The sequence below is a fragment of the Corticium candelabrum genome, chromosome 10 (genome assembly GCF_963422355.1).
Source record: "Corticium candelabrum chromosome 10, ooCorCand1.1, whole genome shotgun sequence".
In the NCBI taxonomy this organism is placed as follows: domain Eukaryota; kingdom Metazoa; phylum Porifera; class Homoscleromorpha; order Homosclerophorida; family Plakinidae; genus Corticium; species Corticium candelabrum.
In genome coordinates, this window is record NC_085094.1 from 1245001 (window position 1) to 1264656 (window position 19656).

A 19656-nucleotide genomic window follows, 5' to 3' on the forward strand; every position below is an offset into this window, starting at 1 on the left:
GGGTTCAGGGGGTTAGGGGTTGTAACCCCCTCTTTTCCACAGGCTTGGTTCGCCACTGATAACTAGAAGGAAGAGAGTGTGTAGTCTTGCACCCAGATAGTAAGAAAATTTGTATACAGTGGCGTAGGGAGATGTTCACGAGTGGGGGTGGGGGTGGGGTGGATGTCATCATGAGTAAGCAAAAACTACCTCGCTTGCCAGACAGTGAACAGATTTGCAAAAGTTAGTGGCACGAAAAATTTCAATTTCTACAGTGAACGAGGGGCTTCAGCCCCCTATCCCCCGATTCCTACGCCGGTGGTTATGTACATGGTGGCTGCTATACCTTTGTGCGCACATTATGTCTAGTCAGATTGAAGTAAGGTTTTGCTTTTGCTACCTCTTTGAACATTCTAGACTGACTACTCAAGACTTATAGTGCGCACTAAAAGTACAGTGGACCACTTTCGTACGTAACTGCCCAATCAGTGCTCCTGGTTTGTAAATTTTTCTACAGGTGATTGCATTATTTCACATACGTGTATACTACAGGTCAGGCTAGCAGATTATATTTAGAAGTCAAACTTTAGCAATAAATAAATTCATTAGAAGAGATAAAATTAGTTAACGCTTTATGCCTGCTAGCAGATCAACTCCCTCTTTCAAATATTTATGGATCCGGGCCTGAAAGAGTACCATTGATAATACAATTGAGTTGCCATTAAGCTGTGGGTTACATCTCAGTCTTTCTATTGTAGCTGCTGTAGTTGTTTTCATCGGGTACACGTGCAGCCATTTTGAGTGTGCATCAACGATGATAAGAAACATGCATCCCTGGTAAGAGCCTGCATAAATCTAGATGAAGACGTGACCATGCATCAGAGTTGTGGTGGCCAAGTCCACGGATGAAGTGGGGCTATTGGAGGATTGTGGCTGGCATTATAACAAGTCTGCACTAAATTCTCTATGTCTCGGTCCGTGTTACGCCACAGACCCGTAGGCTGGGGTAAGGAGGGTGAGAACGCACCCCCGCTTGCCGATGTCTACTTGTATAAGGGCTTCTCCTTTCACAGGATCACAGTTCATTACTTTAGCTAAAAGAATATATCTAAGCACCTATAAAGAAATTTCATTGTAGTATAAGACTCTTCCTGATAGTATACCGGTACCGGGTATCTCTCACGCCCGTCAGATTTAACTATAAAATTACAAAATAGGGCGTTGGATATCATCGAAGCCCATGCAGTGGTCAAAAGGTAATGGCTGTGTATATAGAAAAAGCGTAGAAACGTTGATGAAGGTTTCCTGCCAGTGTACCGCCAGTCTGTCACGCTAGCAGAAGAAGTGGGGTATATATATGTACAATATATATATATATATGTACAATAGTCCAAGTATGTCAAGAATAGCAGAAAGACAGAAACACTGCAAAAACTTTGCTGCACAGTTCATTTTTGAGTACTTCAAAAACAATGTGGTAGTTATATTTCTTGAGCACATGATTCCGAACTTTTCTTGTCCGTTCTTGCAATCACTTTTACATCTCTCTTGGGACTTGTGCCTTCTGCGATATGCACCCCCAGACTAGCCAATGTTAGCAACAACGTAATTGAAATGTACTGCATGGCAAGGCATACGGCACCGTCACAAAACTATATCGGAAATCCAATCATTTGCTGGAACTGAAGTATGCAGATGGCGAAGGATGTAAGGCCAAATTCAACAACAGCTGTGATTAAATACTGATTCAACTAGCTTCCCGAATATTCGCATTCTGTTGTAGATAGCCTGAATTCTACCAATTCCATCTTGTACCTAGATGTGAGCGGAGCTCTAGCGCACTAGCTGAAACTATTCACGGTTACTTGTTAGCTTCCACGAGTCAGGAAAGAATGACGTCTTTAGCACTCATCAGCATTCACTACAAAAACAAGACCATTTAGACTATCTATATATTATAGGAGAGCTGTCTGTCTCGTCTGTGTGTGTATTCGTATGTAGGAGCGTTTCTAAAAAACGGCGGGTCTGATATCCGCCGAATTCGGCTCGCGCCCGTCGAACATATGCATGTACAGGCCGACGGTGACGTGGCCGGAGTTCTCCAGAGTACATGGGGTTCCCTCTCAAGGTGTCGATTCCCTCATATAATTTCTTGACGACGCGAACGCTACACCTTTCTAGTCATTCGAATGCACGCCCGCTCTAGTCCCTTATAGACTGTAGTGTACGTGTCATTGTCCTACGCACGCTTCCAACGATCAAAAAAAGATTTCTTGCCGATTGAAGCCGCTCTTCTAGCGCTTACGTTTCTCTCCAAATTCTGATTGCATTTGCACCGAATCCAACCTACGCGTTTTCTCCACCAATCGCTACATATTGAACTAGTGAAATATTAGACATCTATACGCACGTTTGCATCCCAGAAGATTGGAGTTGAATTCACGTACACTCAAAAAGCAACTATTTTAAACGACGGAAACTGTTCTACTAGTTAAGTGAAGTACGTTATCTAAGCCTAGTGTTGTAAGTACATGTACGTGTATGCTGTTTAATATCAATTAAAATTACGTGACATTGATATGACGTCACAGAAGCTCGTTTTAAAAATTCCGAAGCCCCTACGTCGGGGAAGCAGTATACGGACCTGGGCCACCACACACGAGCTGTCGACAATGCCTTCATCTTCGAAAGTCTGGGATGGCCGTCGTGGAGTTATTCCAGTACTACTTCCTTTCTGAGGTGGGACCCATAGCCGTACCAGTATCCTCGCTCCACAGAGGACATGCACATCCTTGGTGCACAGGCAGTTCGTATCGGCGTCTTGTCTAAGATTCTAGCTCTTTTGCTCACCTTCCAGAGCAGCCGTTAGGTGTGAAGGAGACAAATTAGGATCTTTTCACATACATTTTGTAATGTCTACCGAGGTCGTCGGTGATTTGTCCAAGGTCTCCATCAGTAAGATAGTGTCTTCAGGAGTAGACGCCTGCTTTGGCTTGTCCGGAAGTGGTAGTCTGCTCAATGCATCCGCATGGCTGGGACGTGAATTCTGTAATCGTACGAAGCCAACTTCAAAGCCCATCTTTCATTATTAATTGAATAATCGCTGCCTTTTGTGTTGGGGTTGCATTTATTTCATTGAACAACGCTAGCAACGGTTTGTGCTCTGCGACCGACTGAAAAGTACGTCCCTATAAATACATATAGAATTTGGTTACACCAAAATGCAAGCCAAGTCTTTCTTCTCAATCTGACTGTAGCCCTTTTCTGCTTGATTCAGGGAACGTGGCGCAACGCCACTGGTTATCGGCTCTAGATTATACTTCGATGCGTCACAGGACAGAACCATGCAGTGGTCGTTTAGGGTCAAAATGCATAAACACCTGCATTAATAAATTGATAATAAGAGCTTCTTGGATCTCTGAAACGACGTCTCTTCGGTTTTTGTCCTTTGCCATGCACTTGCTGTCCTTGCGCAGAAGCTGATGCAATGGTCCTAGTAGTCTACTGTTGACAATGACAATCCTTTCATAGTCTACCATACTAGCGCTAGAGAACGCACGGGATAAGCCTTCAGTTTCGTGACATTTGTTGGTCTAGCTGGCGCTGCTCGAATAGATTTTACTTTCTTGTTTGTTGTGGTGTAGCCCGGGCGCATCCAGTCTATGTCCTATGTATATACACTCTACTGCATGATTGAGTCATTAGCAAACATTTCTTTCGCTGTAGCCTGAAGCCTGAAGCCTGCTTGGTTGATAGGTACTAAAACGTGCTCTAGAATGGCCAGATGTTCAGTCTCTGTCCTTCCGCCAATGAGTATCTAGGTCGACCAAAAAATTAGTGGATATCGGCAGTTGATACTGGATGGTGAACACACGCAATTAGGAGCTGGGCTTGTTTCAGTACGCACGATTACCCTTTCGAGTGGCCTCATGCAGTGCCGAGAATATTTCAAAAGTACGATGGGGAATTACAGGATATCCCTCAAGTGGTGTACACCTACGCTCGTGACATATGGAGGGTTGAGAACTCTGTGCAACCCATCATTTTGGTAAAAATGTCCTCAATCCTAGGTATACGGTACCTGCCCAGCTTCACATCTTGGTTAATTAACTGTTAGTTTATAGTCGCCACATAACCTAACAGTTTCTTTAGCTTTCTTCAGGACGACTACGTACTCTATGGGTGCTGCCCAGTCAGCTTGCGTCACAGGCTCAATAATCCCTCGTTCATGCATTGCAGCAATAGACGAAGATCAGTTTCCACCTTGTTCCTCGATACAAATGGGACCGTTCTTGCTTTGCGGTATCTAGGACACTCCTTGGTGTCTACCAGTATTTCACATGATCATGCACCTCGTATTAAGTACGCCCCATGTAGCTCTTCCTGAAGACCTCTTCATGTCTCTTCAATACCTCCTCGAGAGACTTGTGGTACTCCCATCAAACCGTATTATCTATACCAACGACAGTTTCTTGGATTTGTTTCCATATAATTATTGAACTTGTACCATTGTACTTCCCCTTGCATGAATTTGCTGCACAGTGTACGTCCCTAATTTTACGTGGGTTGGTCTTAGACTTTCATTGATGTTGTGCCACAATTTTCTGTAGGTGTCCTCCGACATGATGGTGATGGAAGCACCCGTATCGATTTCCATCTCAACACCTACCCCATTTAATTAATTATAAGTGTACTCGAACAGTCATTGGAATTTCCCCTTTCTGGGTTGTGGTATTTAATATGCAATACAATTCAATACCTTTCTCGCCCGGAAGTATGACGCGGCGAAAATGGTCGGCTACGCAAGAATACAACTCTGCGAGCAAAAACGGTTGCCAACGGCGGATGTAGGCGAGGAAGAGTCTGGCTACGCGAGACTAAAAGTAGAAGCGGCGTTGTCGACTGCGCCACGTCACAGCATACAGGGACGCGTACGCATGCTCAAGCACCTACCATTATTGAAATGTTTCAGGACCTCGCGCGGCTTTGAAAGGAATCCTTAGCTGCCTTAGCCTACGTACGGGATTTTATGCCATGACAGATAGCGATTGTGCTTTGGTGCACAAGGATGCCGTTATCATTTTCAACGAAAAGGTTGCAGAGATCGTGACACAAGATCCTCTTCTTCAGGATCTACCGCCCATTGTCTCTACTGAAAATGTGAAGGAACTGCTAGAATTGGAAATAGGCAAATCCATTCGTGTTTGGTTGAGAAAGTTTGATGGCGACCGTGTTGGTTAGTGTTTTTTCGGAACTTAACTAAGCCTAATAATTACTCGACTCTAGGGTTTATTGCTGCCAATATGACTCCGCTGGACTTTAGAACTTATTAATTTAATTAACGAATTAAGTAGAACGCTCAAATTCTTGTATAATTAGTACCAAGCAATGAATGTGGGATACTTAGTTGACATTTAATTAATTAATTACTGATGGTGTTAATAACTAGGTAATCAAGTAATTGATTAATTGTCTTTTTGGTGGTATATGTGACAGTTATATGTATACTACTATTAATTAAACTTATTAAATTTACTAAATTTTTGAGGCTATTGGTTATGTAAGATCTCAGATGCTTATACATCATTTGCACATGTTCGTATATCTAGCTGTCTGAATGCATTTCTGTATATGTTTTATCTATGTACCAATGTTGGATTATTGAATTAGAGATTTATGTGACAATGTTAGACAATGTGTAATATGTTTAATTTTGCAAATGTTGTTTTATTTAGTGGGCATCAGTAGATCATGCCAATGGTATATTTGGGCATTGTCTGTAGTAGTGCAAACGAATCTTTAGCATCTATGTATATTTATTGATTGACTGAGATAGTGTGAGAGCTAGGATAGTACATTGTAGCAAGGGATTCATTAGCCTCGAATTTACAGACCAGAGAGAGTGCAGTGTGCGAACTCTAGTCTGGACCAAGTCGATACTAAAATGATTTCGGAAGTACTTATCAAAAGCGATGCTAAATGGTAGTCTAACAGAGTAGGATTGTTTTACCTAGATCAATATATCATTTGTAAATGTCATGAGATCTCACAAACAAAGAAGAGACGTCTGCAGTGTTTACGGCGATATCTTGGTGGATGGCATGAAATGACGACTCTTCGATTCTTTGGCAGACGGCTAGCTAGTCTAGCCGCTCGACTGGCGAGACTGTACCGCTCGACCAGTTGTCAAAGGTGATGGTCTAGCCATGCTGCTGTGCATGTCCTGTCACTACAAGCTTGAAAATATTGAAGAACTGAAGCTGAAACTAAGACTAAGATGTGTGCGTGCACCAGAGTCTTCATCATTGTTCTGGCGTGCACTTAGCTGCCCACGAGGATTTCACATGCACGCAATCAGCATTAGTGCACTTAGTATAACCAAGTATTGCTAAATCAATCAGAATTTACAACCGACATTCCGGTTGGAAGGAGCTGATTGGCTTAGAAGGCTATTTCCGAAATCATTTTAGAATCGACTTGGTCCAGACTAGAGTTTGCATGCTTTGCATGCTCTCTGGTCTGGAAGTTCGAGGCTAGGGATTCATTCGATTGCACTGTGTATAAATGAATAAATTATGTATTTGTGTTTTGACAACATTCCAGATTTGACTTTCAATCTGCTTTATTCTTCTGCTGAGCATGTGCAAACAGAGTTTCTAACTATAGTTACTATGATTTAGTTGGTATACATAAGCTGAGTCAGTGGATTTGTCTTTGTATGTACGTTGTGTTTGTAAACAGGACAAACTGTAGACTTGTACCCAGTACTCTTCTCACGCGCTCATGTATTCACATGCTCAACCATGTGCTGGCATTGCACTTTTTGTAAAAGTGTCATGGCATCATGTGGTTGAGCACATGAATATATGAGTGTGTGGAAAAAGACAACTTGTAAAGCTATGAAACTACTTACAGTAAACAACTGCTTTTGAGAGAAATTTCTATATTGTGTGATTTGTACGTGTCACGTGTTTTGGTAGGCTTACTGTTTTTCATTAGCATTAGTGTCAATTTAGACATACTAAGAATAAATTTTTTATGGTATGTTTGATTGGTTTCTATTAATTTACGTTTAGGTATTATTGTACAGCGAGAGGGCACAGTTTTGGATCTGAAAAAGTCGATAAGTTGTGCAATAGACAGAAGCTTATCGAGGCACACTGACATCAACTGGTAATGCTATGAAAGTATCCTGATTCACTGAAGGTTACTAAATCAGCAGGCATATTTTTGTCTAGGCAACGCATATGGAAAACGTACTATCTGTACTTTGACAATCAGAAACTGACTGAGGATGCCATGGCTTTACATGAGTGAGTTGTGACTTTATGCATACACACTTCTTTGTGTGTGTGTGTGTGTGTGTGTGTGTGTGTGTGTGTGTGTGCGCGTGTGTGCATGTGCGTGTGCATGTGTGTGTGGTGTGTGTGTGTGTGTGTGCATGTGCGTGTGCGTGTGCGTGGTGTGTGTGGTGTGTGTGTGTGTGTGTGTGTGTGTGGTGTGTGTGTGTGTGTGTGTGTGTGTGTGTGTGTGTGTGTGTGTGTGGTGTGTGTGTGTGTGTGTGTGTGTGCGCGTGTGTGCATGTGCGTGTGCATGTGCGTGTGGTGTGTGTGTGTGTGCATGTGCGTGTGCGTGTGCGTGGTGTGTGTGGTGTGTGTGTGTGTGTGTGTGTGTGTGTGTGTGTGTGTGTGGTGTGTGTGTGTGTGTGTGTGTGTGTGTGTGTGTGTGTGTGTGTGTGTGTGTGGTGTGTGTGTGTGTGTGTGTGTGCGTGTGCATGTGCGTGTGCGTGTGCGTGTGGTGTGTGGTGTGTGTGTGGTGTGTGTGTGTGTGTGTGTGTGTGTGTGTGTGTGTGTGTGTGTGTGTGTGTGTGTGTGTGTGTGTGTGTGTCGTCTGTAGCTCAATCATTAGAGAGTTGCATTTGGAGAGTTGAAATATCAGGGACAGTTGTCGCCACCGGCTATGACTTGACCATCAGCTGCTGCTAAGGATGTGGTGGGATTTGGGAAATTACGTGAGGCCTGCTAAATTGTGTCCTGGGCTTGACACAGCCCCCGTACGTCCATGCCTGGCCCTGGTTTGCATTCACACATCCATAGCTATCATCAACATCTCTGCTAGATGCGCAGGGTCTGGAATACAAGTCAATCACGTGGTCTGTAAACAATGGCGGGACGCAGAAGCCTACTATGGACTGACGAAGAGGTGATGGCACTCATTGGGAAATGGGGAGATGACAGCGTGCAAAACCAGCTCAATGGCATGACAAGAAACACACAGGTGTTTGAAGAAATAGCGAGAAGATGACAGAAACAGTGTTTTAAAAAACAACAACTGAATGCAGAGAGAAAATAAAGAAGCTGAAAGGGGAATACAAAAATATCAACGACCACAACAATGTATTGGGTCGCAGTTGGAAGATGTGCAAGTGTTTTAACTGATTGAACGAGTTTCTTGGACACAGACAGACCTGCATCTTGTCCAACTTGCCAAGTATTGTTCTTGGCAGCAGTACCATTGATGTTGAAGGTCATTGTGAAGGAAGCTACTGTGAGGAGGATAATACTGAAGAAAACGCTTCTGTCTGTGCTGTTTCAGCAATAATTTCTAAGACAATTGGTACGCTTTGGCCATTCTCTATATAATCAGAAATAATCACTAGTTGTTTGGACTTGTAGACTCAACCTAAACAATTATTGTTGACAAGCTCCAATGCCCGGCTTCGCCCGGGGGACAACACCCGGGGGACAACACCCGGGTAATAGTTTAATCACACAAATTATTGATTTGCAGACACTGTTTGCTATTAATGACAGACAGACAGTACAGAAAAACACACAAACAGACAGACAGGTCGCTTTTATACGTAGAGATTACAGCAGAAAGTATCTAAAAATGCGTTTGATGGTTGGAGAGGCAGAGGGGGTGTAGCCAAGTCACGTACAGTTTGTATAGAGAGATCTTTGTAGATTTCCAAACTCTCTGGTCTAGAGTGTTGGTTATCATCCCTGTGCAAAAAAAAAGTTGCAATCACAGCACAAACCAATTACACTAACTTATGCCCTTGTCAGTGCAACCCAAGCCAGACCACGTGGAGGTCAGGGCATATACTGGCTCAAAAAATTGGTGAAGACATGCTCAACCTGGAGCTCTCGCTCCGGTGGTATTTGAACGTTATGTACCTGCTTGATGTCTTCAGCATAGGTCTCTTTGAGAAATTGATGCGGTCTACTTTGTCCTGTTTGTTGCTGTGTGATACATATTGTCTACCTACCTTTAAGTGCATTATTGTAGTGTTTTGTCTGTTTAGTCGTTAGTCATTAATGTTTATCTAATTGACCATGTGTGCATGATTAAAAGCGGTGTCTTGATTGTTCAGTTGGGCTGAATTTACAGCCATGCAAAGGCACAGTCTGAGATGTCATGGAGTGCTTGCACACTCCTATTAACAGTCAACCTCTTCTAAGCTAACCCTGGTTCAGTCGCTGTTGGCCAGCATCATAGGTGATGTTGGCCATGAATGCCTGCAGTGAATATAAAGATGATCATCTTGTCGACAGCACTTCCTGGTACACTACGTTTTTGGTTTTTCCTTCTTTTGCCAAGAAAGTTAGTCCATGTTTGGAGGCAACTCTAGAAATGCCAACATAAAGCTGTCCATGGCTAAAGGATGGCTCGTGTAGATCTAGCCCTGCCACAGCTAAGGTCTGCCCTTGTGCCTTGTTAATAGTCATAGCAAAGCAGACCTTAACTGGAAACTGAAGTCGTTTGAATTCAAATGGTAGTCCAGTATCACTGGGAATTAGTGGTATCTTTGGCAGATACACGTCCTGGGCTTTATGCGGTCCAGTAGCAATAGTTGCTTCCAGACAGTTGTTCATCATTCTCTTTAGTATAAGACGTGTGCCGTTTGCAATCCCAGGAGCCAGATTTCGAACAACCATTAGAGGAATTCCCACCTTTAGAGCCAGTTTATGAGGAGGCATACCAGCAGGTTCCAGGGAGTTAAGAAACTCCGAGGGATAGTGTACTGCATCATCATCTCTGACCGTATCAATTGATTTATAGATCTTTATCTCTCCAGGAAACAGCTGAAGCATCTCCCAGTTAATATCACGAATGAAGACATTGTGTGGTGCGAGAATAGCTCGTTGCATTAGCCATTCGAAGTCTTGGTAGTGATGTTGCAAGTTTGGGTACACTCGCTCTATCAAGGTCTGAGGAGAGTCGGTAACTGTGCCAAGATCTTCTGGAATGAAGATGGTATGACGTCCTTCAACTACCGGTATATGACCGTTCCCAACTCGCAGCAAGAGACTTGCAAACTCAGCAGCGTTGGCGTCACCGTAGAGATAAGCTCTCATGTTAGTTGTCAAAGAATGTGTTTCTACGTGTTGCCATAAATGTGATGACTTGATGCAGGCATCAATTTCATTGGCACGTGTACCTCCTCGAATGACTGGTAATGTCTGACGAAAGTCCCCAGACAGGACAACTAAGATACCGCCAAATGGTCTTGAGGACTGCCTTAGGTCTTGTAATGTGCGATCTAAAGCCTCAAAAGCTAGTTTGTTAGCCATGGTTGCCTCGTCCCAAAATATAACGGTACATTCCTGTAGGAGTGTAGCCTTTGATGAACCTCGCTTGAGGTTGCACATAGGAAGGTCTGTGGTCATGAGATTAAGCGGTATCTTGAATGTTGAATGTGCTGTCTTCCCATTTGATAGTAGCTGTGCCGCAATGCCACTGCTGGCGACAGCAAGGGCGACAAATCCTCTTGATCTGAGGCGTGCCAGGGAAAGGTTAATCAGGTAGGTTTTACCTGTGCCACCTGGGGCATCAATAAAAATAATCCCTCCTTGCCCATGGTCCACCATATCTGTAATGCGAAGGTCAATGTTGCGTTGGTCAATCGTCAAATTCGTTTCATTTTCGTCTACAAATTGTTGCAGTGCTTCTCTGTCATAAGATTTTTCTCTAAGTAGGTCAACTGTCAGTCTGTCTTCATGTCCCCTGTTTACAGGCGGCAGTCCGTACTCTTCAAGTTTCTGTCCACTCATCTGCTGTACTAATTCCTGTAGTCGAAAGAGACACTCGTTGTACATATCATCACTATAGTCCATGTCAGGCTGTCGAGCTTCCCTCCTACACTGATGCAGTATGTCATCAGTCATATCATTTCGATATGCAGACCATATGGCAAGAGGGTCAGCAACATCACACGTGGTCAATATAACAGCAAACAGAGCACGTAGTGTAGATGCTCCGGCTCGCATGGCTGCCTCTTGCATGGCCATGGCCCAATGCAAGTCTTCTTCCAACAAACCCATGCAGTTACATGCTTCGCGAAAAGTCTGGCACTTCCGTGCATCAATCGTAAGCAAGTCATCAAAAGAGCAAGGTCCCCGCTTATGGTGAAGCAGAAGGCGTAAAAAGAAGCATTCCTGTTGCTTAGGATGCACGGCGTACACTCGACCAATGACCTCACTTTTTTTAAATGAAGTTATTTGACCATCACTGTAAACAGCTGTGCCAAGCCTTCGAGGGTTCCAGGTTTTGGTGCCTGAATGAAATGTAAAGTACTCGGGCACATTTACATAAAGCAAATTTTGAACAAACCTCTGGTCGGGCGTAGCAAGCTGGTCAAGATCTGGACGATACCGAGCGCAGAGATCAAAAAAAGCTGTCAACGTGGTTTTAGGTGGACGTTGAGCAAGAGCAACAGCATTTTGATCATTGTAAACAACCCTCTGCCCATTTAGTAGGTGGACATGAAGGGTTGTCACTGCTGGATGACGATCGTGAATGGTAAAGTTCAGTATTCTCCAGCAAGCTTCACTGCAACTGACGTATCTTGCTGTCTGGTACAGATCTATTTCATCGATAGGTTGGTTTTTTTCTAGCGAAAAAACTGCCATGTCCCTGCCCTTGTTGACATACTTTAGGACATACTTGATAGACTTGACACTTGTACAAAGCTCTACGTTGATATGACAGGCAAACATTCGGCAGAGGTAGGGAGAGTAAGGTACTACCCATCGATTGTCTATACAGACATCGTTACCTTTGATCTTCTTTATTCCTTGATGGCCACAATCATCGGGTTTACGTCGTCGATATAATGGATAACCATCATGGCCGCTCTGAGTATCACTTTTAAACTCTTTCGGGTAACGTTTCGTGCATGCTCCATCTCGCATGCAGGGTGAGTGCTTGTCCATGCGACCGCAAGGGCCAGGACAGCATACCAGGTGCTTCTCCTTTCCACTTCATAGCGCCGCAGTTGACACACACGTTTGTCATCGAGCCAATACAACACGGAAGTGGAGGTTGTGCTGCATCATAGTTCAGAGCTGGTGGAATATTCGGTTGCTGTCGCACTCTTGTTGCAGTATGTCTTTCTCGATCACTGTGAAGTCGTCGCTGTCTAGCTAGCTCATCTTCCGCTGCACGCGCTGCAGCAGTTCTGTTGCAGTGGGCGGCCAATCGTTCTTGTCTGGCTGGCTCATCTTCCGCTGCACGCGCTGCAGCAGTTCTGTTGCAGTCGGAGGCCAATCGCTCGTGTCTGGCTAGCTCATCTTCCGCTGCACGCGCTGCAGCAGTTCTGTTGCGGTCGGCGGCCAATCGTTCTTGTCTGGCTACAGTGTGTTCATCTACGCGAGTTCTAGTAGTGGTATCACGATTAATCTGAAGTCGTCGCTGTCTGTCTAACTCGTTTTCGTTCGCGCGAGCCGTAGCGCTTATGTGTCTGTCGCTGTCTAGTCGCCATTGTCTAGCTGCCTCACCTTGCTCAGCACGCGCTCTCGCCACTCTATCTCTACCGGAGTCCAAACGTTGCCGTCTCGCTACTTCGTCTTCTTCTAAACGTCTCCGTTTTTGACTGGCTGCAGCTGCCGATGAAAAAACTGTCTTTCGTCTCTTCGGAGGCATTGTAAAAACGACGCAAACACTTGGAAATCCTATATTGCGCAGCTATTAGCAGTGATTAGTTGAAGTCACGTGCAATACTTACCCGGATAATCCGTTCCCCGTATACAACGAATGCCGACTCGTCGACAGTCCCGCTGAACGTCGTCTCTTCGAAGACGTTGCTGGCGTTTCGGGGAACAGGTGCATCAAACACGGCAGCTCTTCGACGGTCGCAGACCGGCAAACGACTGTGTGCGTATTTTTTCGAGACCCGGATATCAGCAAGAATATCTTCCTTTTCCCGACGTTGCCGGCAATAGACGACACGCTCGGCGCGTACCGTCCGACGTCGGGAACGGGCAGTCTAAATTCGGTGGAGACACAATGCGCCGTTCTGGAGATATTCACGCGCGAGCGGAAGCGAGCGCGATCGGCGGGAAACGGCGTCGTCGTGGGAGAAGTCAGGAAGACGACCGCAGTCTGACTTTCGACCTGAATGAATTCGGCGTGCGCGAGCCAAATTCGGCCGAGATCGGACTGGCCGTCTTCGAGAGACGCTCGTACGTACGGACACACAGACAGACAGACAGACACACAGACACCTCTCCTTTATATATAGAGATACATCAGATTCCTGTCATTCAAAATCTCTTGCAGAAACTTTTCGAGAGCTTGTGTTATCGTAAACGCCAATGACTCTATTGAGCCAAGAACGTGTAGTGTGTCACAATGAAAAAGAAGGGTGGATGTGGCTAGTGTTCTTGAAGAGTTTATTACCTACCAAAAGGCTGGAAAAGGTTTCTGGAACGCATTATGGGAAAAACGAAGGGTGATTAGAATATGACGAAGCAGCTAAACAAAGGAAAGAGAATAGGAAACACGAGATGATGTTAATTAACGACATTGGTGTTGGGATTGAGCCATCAACAACAACACCCTGTGGCCGATCAGACAGTTCAAGCACAGACACCTGTTGTTGCTCCTGATGTCCACAACGTCTGATTAAATCAGAAACTAGCAATAACAATGGACTACTATACTGTTACTATTTATCTTTGTGTGTACATAAGAACATAACTAGAAGTGCTTAATTTGACTGCTGTAACTCAAAATAGTTCATAATTAGAGCATTACGGACTCTTTCTGCTGTTGACTGCTGCCTCGGTGATGCAGCACTTGTCTGTTTATTATTTGTCTAGTCTCTTCTAATGTTCAGCTTCTTGTTTTGCTGGTTTCCTCTTCCGTCTTAGTTCTGCAATGATTAAGACTATATTCTCTTAGTCTTGATTTTGTGATCTTGCATTGATTGTGTGTATGTTACACTGTAGTATGTTTTGATTTTCTTTAGTTATGGTATTCAAAGTGGCAGCGAGGTTCGTTTCCTCAAACGCCTGACGCCAAAAGCTCCAAGCAAAAGTGTTGGTCATTTGGCAAAAGTAAACAGTCGCAGGACTTGGAAGGATCTTTAGCTCAACGAAGAATATTTATGAAACTTATGCGACTGCAGTCTCGCTGGTTAGCAGACACAAAGAAAGAGTCATAGAAAAGATGCAAGAATATCTTGGAAGACTTACTATAACTTCTTATTTATTGCATACTAGCTGATTAGCCCTTTCTTAGCAGGGGTAAGTAATTAAGAACAACACAAAATTCTGGATAGGTTGTCCCCGTATGTATAGCTAAATCTCGTCTAGACAGTCCCGGGTATTTGACATTCTCGTTCCCGAGTAAATTAACACAAATTTTTATCTATAAGCGGTAATTGCAGCCCGTTGTTTGCCTGAGCAAAGTAGTCTCGCGTGGTTGATTTAGATTTGTATAATATGCTGCTCAGCTGTCCGGTACTTCTCACTATAATGTTATTATGGTTCGTTAGGTATCTCGTAAGCACCGGAAGCAAACCCTGAGTCTGAGGTACATAGACCATCATGACTGTCTAGACAGAAGACATGACTGTAGGCAAGATCCGACTGGATCCAAGCACTGTTTTCGTTAGCAGGTTGTAATGGCATGAAATAATGTCCTGTATTATTAAAGTACTATTCGTCTATAAACAGATATACTTGGTACATCTCCATGGCATATGCTAGCCAAGCTATGGATTAGTTAATAGAGAGAAAATAGCAAATCACGACAGTGCGACTTTCTTCGGTCGTCCATTGTCTTCAATATGTGTGTCGTTATATGCCCCTCCATGATGGGCAAGTGAGGTCTTTACCCCCATCTGAGCAACCGGCCAACCCGGCAGGTGAGCCCAGCGGGGTACACGTTTCTGTGACACGGCGATCAATGACTAGCCGAATTCGATAGATTGTGCGGTGACCGCCTAGTGGATATCACTGACCACCAGGAAAGTACTGAACGCTATCGTCAACAGACCGTTCGCCAGACCACAGTAACCTACCAGCGACTGAAACAAGTCATAGTATTATGGCCAAAGCTAGAGAAACATAAGAGAAAACAGACAAATTTCATAATTTACTGTCGTCACTGGGGTTTGAACCCCCAAACCATGGAGTGCCAGCAGGCTCGGATCCAGGAATTTTTGAAAGAGGGGTTGACCTGGTAGTAGTTATTTATAGCATTACTAATTTTCTCTTTTCTAATGAAATTATATAAAATTATTGAACCACGCCTATTGGAAAAGGGGTTGAAACCCCCTGAACCCCTGGATCCCCATCTGGATCCGGGCCTGAGTGGTAGCCATTGTTGCTATCCACTAAGCCACGGCGGTGACTTATTATATATATTATTATTATACAAACACAAGAACTTTATTGATATAGCTCTAAATACATACCGGCAACATACTGCAACAACAACTGTATGTATCGACACGTGTCATCCAAGTCTACAAACAACAGGTCGACTCTTTCCAGTTCTTCTCCTTCGAAGTTGCCTAGACTCAAAGCCTACCACAGAGTCTAGGCATCTTAAAATTAATTAAAAGTCTAGCATCAGAGCTTACCAAAGGTCGACCGCAACCTACGAAAATCCTGGCTTTGCAGGTCGCCCTTCGTTGAGTGCAAATACCACGATTTGTAGATGGCAACGTACGACACCCTCAGCGACTAGAAATTGTTTTGCTTGCGTTTCCCCGAAGTATTGAATGGAAGACCAAAGAAGACGATGACATGCATGCAGGTGCAGCTTAATTAAACGCTAACGAAATGTGATATCAGACGGCATGAGGGATTGGCTACTCACTTACAAATTCCCCAACCCAGTGGGTGTGTCTTGAGGAATTTTGATAGAAATTCTATAAAAAAAGATTCCAGAGAATATAAAGAGACGTATGTACATAGACTTTCCACGGGCTGCAGCATTTCATGAAGGGATAACGTGGCGGATCAGTGACCGATAGTTGAAATATGCAGCTGACAAGGTTCATGAAGTTGTATATACCGTAGCCTTCTAGGTGACTGTGTGCCATCCTTATCTCGTCGTTTTCCGCAAAGGAACCACGTAATGTTCTAACAGAGACAATAGACGAGTGCTATAGAAGAACTATTTTTTTGTCGTTCCGTTTCTAGATCGCTTCCTTGGTCAAACATAGTAAGTGTTTAGCTAATTAGACTCAAATGTTGTTGAGGGCTTATGATTTCTTTTCTTTGCACAATTGCGCATGCGCAGGGAAGGACTTTATGAAACGCAGAAAAGTCAGTGATTGGACTATAAGCCTTGTTCCTCTAGCTATGCGTACAGACTCCCTTTGGAAACGACAAGAGGAAGAGCCTAGGAGAGTCTAGCAGGCGGATCTAGTCTTGCGACTTTGGACGAGGAGCTGGTATGTTGGAACGTCCAATGGCAGACTAAAAAACTTGCTCTGAACTTCGTAGCAAGCTCTAGAATTCGGCACAGATGAACCGTATTTTCCAATTGTAAATACACTTTTGAGAATTACTTGCATGTACACAAACAGCAACCACTATAGTTGTGAGCGGAGCATCAGTGGACTACGACCACTTAAAACTTACCTGCGTTTCACAATGGCACAGAAAAGACGTAACAGTCTCGCCTAGCTACACTTTCACTACGACATAAAAATAGACTCGATCAATTCATCTATGATTTTGCTAGAAAACATCCCCGAAGGATGGAATTTATCCGTATACTAGACTCAGATGGCTAATTGGCAGCCTAGTGCGTAACTACTGAGGTCCATATATATATATAATGTGTGTGTGTGTGTGTGTGTGTGTGTGTGTGTGTGTGTGCGTGCGTGCGGTGTGTGTGTGTGTGTGTGTGTGTGTGTGTGTGTGTGTGTGTGTGTGTGTGTGTGTGTGTGTGTGCGTGCGTGCGGTGTGTGTGTGTGTGTGTGTGTGTGTGTGTGTGTGTGTGTGTGTGTGTGTGTGTGTGTGTGTGTGTGTGTGTGTGTGTGTGTGTGTGTGTGTGTGTGTGTGTGTGTGTGTGTGTGTGTGTGTGTGTGTGTTTCTGTACGTGCAAAGCATGCGGTGATCAAAAGTCATCGTGTCTTCTACACTTGGTCTTACACACAACGTCCAATTATTACCAGAGGCGCAGAAGCGCTAGGGTACGGTATTAGACGCTGGCCGTAGAGTCCCAGGCTCCGAATCGCCACGCATCCGCTCATTGGCCGTACAGTACTGTGTTTGCTACTGTTTAGCATACCCAATTACAATACATTAGGTCAGTTTTACTAGAGGCAACTGGGCTAGCTCAACATGTGAGAGCACACATTGCGCATGATAGCCCGGCAGGGTGTTATGATTAATTAGCACAAACCCTGGTTTTCTAGCCCTAGTGTGAACAAGGCCAATCGTCACAGGTGCGGATGCAGCCAATTATCCCAATGTCGCAATGACGCACAGATGATTAGTGTGGCTATGTCAACAACACACCACAAGCTGTTTAGTACAATGCTTCTTCATTATAATATGATTACTCTGGTATACCTATTACAATTGTCGGCAGTATACTAGCATAACACTGCAGCAGCCCTATGGTGTGAAAGTGTAAAAATGGTTGTTGGAATGTATGCCCTTTCACTCAATTATGATGTATACACACTGTAAACATTAGGAATGCGTGCATAAGCTTATAATGAAAAATTCACAAACCTGAATTCCACATCTAATATAAGGTACTAAATATACATTAATTAAAGGAAGTTTGAGTTCCTAGTTTCTACTACAGCTGAACATGCACTGCAAGTGTAACAGTTGATTAGCTAGAAGGATAAGTCACATTGACAATAAAATTTCTGAAAACGTTCTTTGTAAAGCCTTGTATCTGTCTTGTATAAATACATGTTAATTAACTGATCTACACTGATCTACTGTTCAGTGGCCATTTCTACAGAGACACATTGTATCTGAAATCTCACCAATGTTGCAAACGCTCAAAGCTATGCTTTCCTTATCATAACAGTCATACGTTGTCTTGCCAAACTTCTGATTGATTCATATCATCTGAGTAGCTCTCTGATGGTTCCTTATTGCAACTCTCATCTGGACTGTCGGTTTCCACGTCATTGTCACAATGTTGTGAGCTACAACTTCCTTCACTTTGTCTCTTCATAGTAACTTTACGTTCCTTTTGACGTCGATTACAAAACCAAATGCGAACAACTTCTTTGTCTAATCCCAATGCATCCGCTAGTATTGCATATTCACTAGAGCTTGGGGTGGGCTGATGTTTAAAATGACTCTCCAATGCTAATTTGGCTTGTGGGCGAAAGGATGTCCGTTTCTTCCTTTTTCTGAAGGGCATGCGCCCTTCCTGAGATTTTGTCACTTCTTTCTCTTCATAGTCTAGCCATTCCTCAAAGAGTGGTTTTAGCTTGGCTAGATTGTGGAAATTTAGCTGCATGGCTTCAAACCTAGACACTGTCGTTTGACTAAATGCAATGCCATAATGTTTTTCCATGGCGAGGCCAACAGAAGCCTGTGTATATCCCAGTCTGATTCTTCTCTCTTTGAAATGCGTTGTGAATTTCTCCATGTCGCCAAACTGCTGTCCAATAGACTTTGTTTGTGAAGTGAACCGTTCTTGGCCGTTCACTTCGTCCAGTGTCAAGTCAACGCAACAGACCGGGTAGTCTGGTGCCCCATGATTGTGATACGAGACTTCGGTGCTTGTAGGCACACCTGGGAAGTGCGAAGGAGTGCACTTGGGCACGTGAGGATACGCAAACTGATACGGAATGCCTAGATAAAACGAGAACGTAGCCAAATAGTTTGTAGCCAGCTATGTTGCCATATAGAATTAATTAGCCGCTACTAGGTAACGACAGCGTACAGCAGTCGCATTCCACGATAACAAAAACACTCTGCTGACCGACAAACTTGCATACCTAGACGCCGCAAAAACCAGTTATTCTGTATTACCCTACCTGCACTCATGTGTTGAGGATAAGCGACGTAGCGTGCTGCGAAGTTCCCGGGAGGTTGCATTTGGTAGACAGTAGAAACACTTGGGCCTCCAACGAAGTTGGCAGGAAAAGGGGTAAACAGAGGAACTGGACTAGTCGGGCATTTTGAATAGACCTCACTACTAGCTGCCAGATATCCGTCTTGTTCATTAGACTCCGGTAACTCTGCAGGTGTAGGATCGTGACCCGGAAGATCGTCTACTTCATCGTCGCCACTCTGGGCGTCAGCGTGTTCCATTACATGCTCATAGAACTGAAGTGAATCTGCAAACTCTGCATGGCAAATCAAGCAGCCGTGAACGTTGTCTTCACCCATGTGTAGCGCTCTTCTTGCGGCTTTATGTTGGCAGGAAATGCTGCAGGGCATCATTTATGCA

General features: G+C 44.1%; 3 protein-coding genes across 3 annotated transcripts; 1 reads left to right on the forward strand and 2 right to left on the reverse strand.

Moving 5' to 3' along the window:
- The first annotated feature begins 4954 nt into the window (after positions 1 to 4954).
- LOC134186084 (U11/U12 small nuclear ribonucleoprotein 25 kDa protein-like) lies at positions 4955 to 14718 on the forward strand. Its single transcript, XM_062653998.1, has 4 exons — positions 4955 to 5215; positions 7056 to 7152; positions 7218 to 7292; positions 14234 to 14718. Exons 1-4 carry the CDS (start codon positions 5014 to 5016, stop codon positions 14352 to 14354), a joined length of 495 nt encoding a protein of 164 aa, XP_062509982.1. The 5' UTR covers positions 4955 to 5013; the 3' UTR covers positions 14355 to 14718.
- On the reverse strand, positions 9522 to 12445 carry LOC134185521 (uncharacterized). Its single transcript, XM_062653324.1, has one exon. It carries the CDS (start codon positions 12195 to 12197, stop codon positions 9522 to 9524), a length of 2676 nt encoding a protein of 891 aa, XP_062509308.1. The 5' UTR covers positions 12198 to 12445.
- A 3221-nt stretch (positions 14719 to 17939) lies between the features above and the next one.
- Positions 17940 to 19649, reverse strand: LOC134185834 (POU domain protein 2-like). The gene is made up of 2 exons (XM_062653715.1): positions 19241 to 19649; positions 17940 to 19055 (listed from the first exon to the last, which is right to left on the reverse strand). Exons 1-2 carry the CDS (start codon positions 19647 to 19649, stop codon positions 18277 to 18279), a joined length of 1188 nt encoding a protein of 395 aa, XP_062509699.1. The 3' UTR covers positions 17940 to 18276.
- Positions 19650 to 19656: the final 7 nt, after the last annotated feature.

Bases quoted from the DNA above. Each gene is read 5' to 3' on its own strand.
- LOC134185834 (XM_062653715.1), bottom strand. From the start codon at position 19,649: ATGATGCCCTGCAGCATTTCCTGCCAACATAAAGCCGCAAGAAGAGCG. The intron at 19,056-19,240 runs GTAGGGTAATAC...CGTTTTATCTAG, and splicing joins TCCTCAACACATGAGTGCAG to GCATTCCGTATCAGTTTGCG.
- LOC134186084 (XM_062653998.1), top strand. From the start codon at position 5,014: ATGACAGATAGCGATTGTGCTTTGGTGCACAAGGATGCCGTTATCATT. The intron at 5,216-7,055 runs GTTAGTGTTTTT...ATTTACGTTTAG, and splicing joins GTTTGATGGCGACCGTGTTG to GTATTATTGTACAGCGAGAG. The intron at 7,153-7,217 runs GTAATGCTATGA...ATTTTTGTCTAG, and splicing joins AGGCACACTGACATCAACTG to GCAACGCATATGGAAAACGT.
- LOC134185521 (XM_062653324.1), bottom strand. From the start codon at position 12,197: ATGGACAAGCACTCACCCTGCATGCGAGATGGAGCATGCACGAAACGT.